This window comes from Limulus polyphemus, unplaced genomic scaffold, assembly GCF_000517525.1.
Source record: "Limulus polyphemus unplaced genomic scaffold, Limulus_polyphemus-2.1.2 Scaffold619, whole genome shotgun sequence".
NCBI classification, from domain to species: Eukaryota; Metazoa; Arthropoda; class Merostomata; order Xiphosura; family Limulidae; genus Limulus; species Limulus polyphemus.
The window spans coordinates 88,072-92,055 of record NW_013666229.1 but is presented as its reverse complement, the minus strand read 5'-3'; the positions used below and the strand labels follow the sequence as shown (position 1 = coordinate 92,055).

At 37.2% G+C, this 3,984-nt stretch overlaps 1 protein-coding gene across 1 annotated transcript in view; it reads left to right on the top strand.

Annotated features, from left to right (window-relative positions):
- LOC106459503 (glycine-rich cell wall structural protein 1.8-like) overlaps window positions 1-2,663 on the top strand; it is a 4,490-nt gene extending 1,827 nt beyond the window's left edge. The window contains exon 2 of the mRNA XM_013919129.1: window positions 1,986-2,663. Within this exon, the coding sequence (XP_013774583.1) occupies window positions 1,986-2,663 (678 nt within the window). The remainder of the gene's footprint in view (window positions 1-1,985) is intronic.
- The last annotated feature ends 1,321 nt before the right edge of the window (window positions 2,664-3,984 follow it).

The following is a 3,984-nucleotide window of genomic DNA, read 5'->3' as shown; positions in this document are numbered from 1 at the left end:
GAGCATGTTTGGTAGGACGGGGATTCGAACCCACGACCCTCCGATTGCGAGTCGAGCGCCTTATCCACCTGGCCATACCGGGCATATTAATATGTATTGTAAACATCTGTATGTTTGTTATTTCTATTCTCCTTTAAAAATTACTCTCAATAATTATTATATCGTGAATTATCAAAATATTTTAGATTCGATGATAGCAATGCCACATTGGGATATATGAAATCGAACCCCGGATTTTAGCGTTGTGAGTCCGTAACTTTCCCGCTGCTGTTTAAAGTTTCTAAAATAGTTAAATAACAATTTCAACTTACAGTGTAGCTTATACTTTGTTTTGTACAGCAATTAACAATTCTAAGATGTATCGAATTTCGTGAGTTCAGATGAAATAATGTTTACCCAATATATATATGATATTTATGTTAACTAAGCTTTCTTACACGATCCGAGTGGCCATTGAGACCAGCTAGAATTACAATAGTATGGAAGTTATCGGATTTATTAGTATAACTCTGAACATTTTTGATGTTTTTAAATAAAGCTGCAGACAAGCGTTATTCCCTTCTAGCCGAAGAAGCAGCACGAGATAAATACAAACACAAACCACAAAGAAACTAAATCATTCAGCCAACCAACCCTATTCTGCCCGTAAAAGTTTTTCTAAACCCGTTGCAAGTCATTCACACTTTTTCCAGGTGTTTGCATGAAGAGAGGGGGGGGGGAGGTATGGTAAACGGCTGATGCATCTACTGGCCGTGACATATATTAGAATCGTACCGCTTCCAATAACTCAGATAACTAGGTCAATGTTACGCTAGCAAATTTTAGGTACAATGTTCTAATTTTTATATTTGACAAATTCCCTCCAATGATCGTTTATATATATATTGTAATCCTATTTGATAGGCGTACACTATGTTGTCTGAGTTATCGCCTGTAGGCTGAATAAGCAGGCTTAATAAAACTAAAAGTTGAAAAACGAGGAGATGATGAGTTTTCTGAAAGATTTTTAAGCCTTGAGGGAAGAAAAAAGAACGAAGACAATGTAACATATAGGAGGTAGTTAAAACACAGGATTTAAATAGAACAGTCCTGTACTTTGATCTTGAGCACATCCTTATAAAAGCACAGTGAGAGAGCCAGAAAACTGTCAGATTCCAGTTGATTTCTTCTGTTCATAACCGAAATAAGATTGGTGTTGAAGATGAAACCCCGGGTACGTCCTGTTTTTAGTTTGCTGATTTACAGTAAAATCTTGACTTTTAAGTCTGTGATATTTTGATGTATTTAAAAAAGATAAAAAAGCACTTCTAAAATAGAGACGTTAACAGCTAATTTATACCTAATTTGTTTCTCACTTATTCGTAATGTACCGAAGATTATTTTCGTGCTTAAAATGTTTTACTGTCATTTACCTGAATTCTCCACATCGTTAATAATCTATTTAATACTCGCAAGTATTGATATTGGTTTTAATTTCTTGATCGTCAGAGTCTCATTTATTCTGATATCTCGTTCATACATATGTCAAAGTTCTTTTCACCAACAACGTAGATATTTGAATAATTCCCGTCGCTAGGCTTCAAATGTTCTTTTTAACGCTGCTCTCAGCAACGTGTGGTTCACCTCGCATAATCTCGTCCATATCGAGAATAATCACATTGATAACTAGTGATCAAGAAATTAAAACCAATATTGAACTCCATTTCTTCAACGATACAAATTCTTCTAAAAATTGCGAGTATCACTAAAACAGTGTGTTTTCTGCTAATTTTACGCAAGTGACGTAACATTTTTTTATATCTAATGATAATCTTTAAATAATTTGTACGAAATCCCTGCCAGGAAGGTACTAAATTATTCGAGTAGTACTTTCAGCTAAGACAGTATCTTTAAGGCATAAATAGAAATAAAATAAATAGTGATGATATATATTTTTTTTATGTTTATCGATATAATAAAGCTTATACATTGTTCTATCCCCACAGCAAGCCATAAAAGTCCTTATCCTACTAGGAGCAGTTTGTATAGTATTAGGAAGTGGATATGGAGGATACGGCGGAGGTAAAGGAGGATATGGCGGTTATGGCGGAGGATACGGTGGTGGAAAGGGAGGTGGAGGATATGGCAGCTATGGCGGAGGATACGGTGGTGGAAAGGGAGGTGGAGGATATGGCAGCTATGGTGGAGGATACGGTGGTGGAAAGGGAGGTGGAGGATATGGCAGCTATGGTGGAGGATACGGTGGTGGAAAGAGAGGTGGAGGATATGGCGGCTATGGTGGAGGATACGGCGGTGGAAAGAGAGGTGGAGGATACGGTGGTGGGAAAGGAGGTGGAGGCTACGGCTACGGTGGGCTTTATGGTATCTTTTGCCACTATCCTTCGCATGCTACTATTAAGACCCACGGTGGTTATGGAGGAGGTTACGGGGGAGGTCATGGAGGGGGCTATGGAGGAGGTCGTGGAGGTGGCTATGGAGGAGGTTACGGGGGAGGTCGAGTGGAGGGGGCTAGTGGAGGAGGTCGTGGAGGAGGTTATGGAGGTGGCTATGGAGGAGGTCGTGGAGGTAGCTATGGAGGAGGTTATGGAATTACAATTCCTATTTTTACAGTACTTGGGTATAGCCAACATGGCGGTGGTTATGGAGGGGGTGGTTACCACTAAGATATTCACTATTGCTCTTAGTAACAATATTTGTATTATAGTAATGTGAAATCTATATGTAACTTATCTGTCATGTGTATTCTGTGAAACGATAGTAACCCTAACCTATGTATATATTTGTGTGTAATGTACACTTCTATACACTCGTAACTCCCTGGCTGGGCTAGGTTGTTGTATAATAAAAAAAAGTTAAACGAAATATTATTTTGTTATATAGAGCCAAATGCTTAACACAAGTCACTTGTGTTGATGCAGTATCCTGTTATTGTGTGAGGTGAAAATGTTTACGTTTGTTATAACCGTTTAAAGTGTTTATGCAGTGGATGTATGTATATAGATATATTCCGGGTATTACAGTATTTTTAAATAAAAGTTTATTTTACGTTGAATTACATATTTTTATCAGATTGTGTTGCGTTGTTACCACGTGCTTAAAACCTCAAGAAACGTTTAACCAGTTTTCATGGACTGGCGATTCAAATGTTTGGCGAAAACCAGAAAATATCACAATTACAAACATAGAGGAAGTTGGTTAACATGATATTCGGAGCTAAAAACTGTAAAAGTGTTTTGTTTACTAAAGAGGCTTCTTTGGGTAAGGTAACTGGTCAGATGTTGACCGCATAACCTTCTCGATTAATCTTTAATATATCTCCTGCATTAGGTGGTCAATGGAACAGACTTATAGAACGTGGTTGAAACTAAACACCAACTTCCCAGTTGCTCGGGTATCACGTGTGCAAATTGAACACCACGTTTAGCTGTGATTTTTTAAAGTCATACTTTGAGGTAAACATTACATAGGTTCTTAGATATTTAAACATAAGCTTTTTTTGTAGACGTTTCTAAAACGCTTCTATACTAACCATGCTTCACGAACTTGTTTCTAAAACGTTTCTGTATAGAATATGCTGTACGACCTTTCAAACATTTCAAACTCCATGCCACATTTCTCGTAGAAGTTCAAAAACTCGATTCAAGGTGAATTTAATGTACATTATTCTTTAACATGATTTACAAGATCGTGTCTAGAACATGTTTCAAGATAAACACCATTCCCATTTCTAAAACCCGTTCTAACAAAAATTGCAATATTACTGAAATAGCTAGTAAGATGGCTTTCCATAAAGAGCAGATATATCTAAGTAGTCTGATTAGGTTCAGTGTTACTACACTGTACCGTAAGAGACTAAATAGTCTGATTAGGTTCAGTGTTACTACACTGTGACAGATGAAATAGTCTGATTAGGTTCAGTGTTACTACACTGTGACAGATGAAATAGTCTGATTAGGTTCAGTGTTACTACACTGTGACAGATGA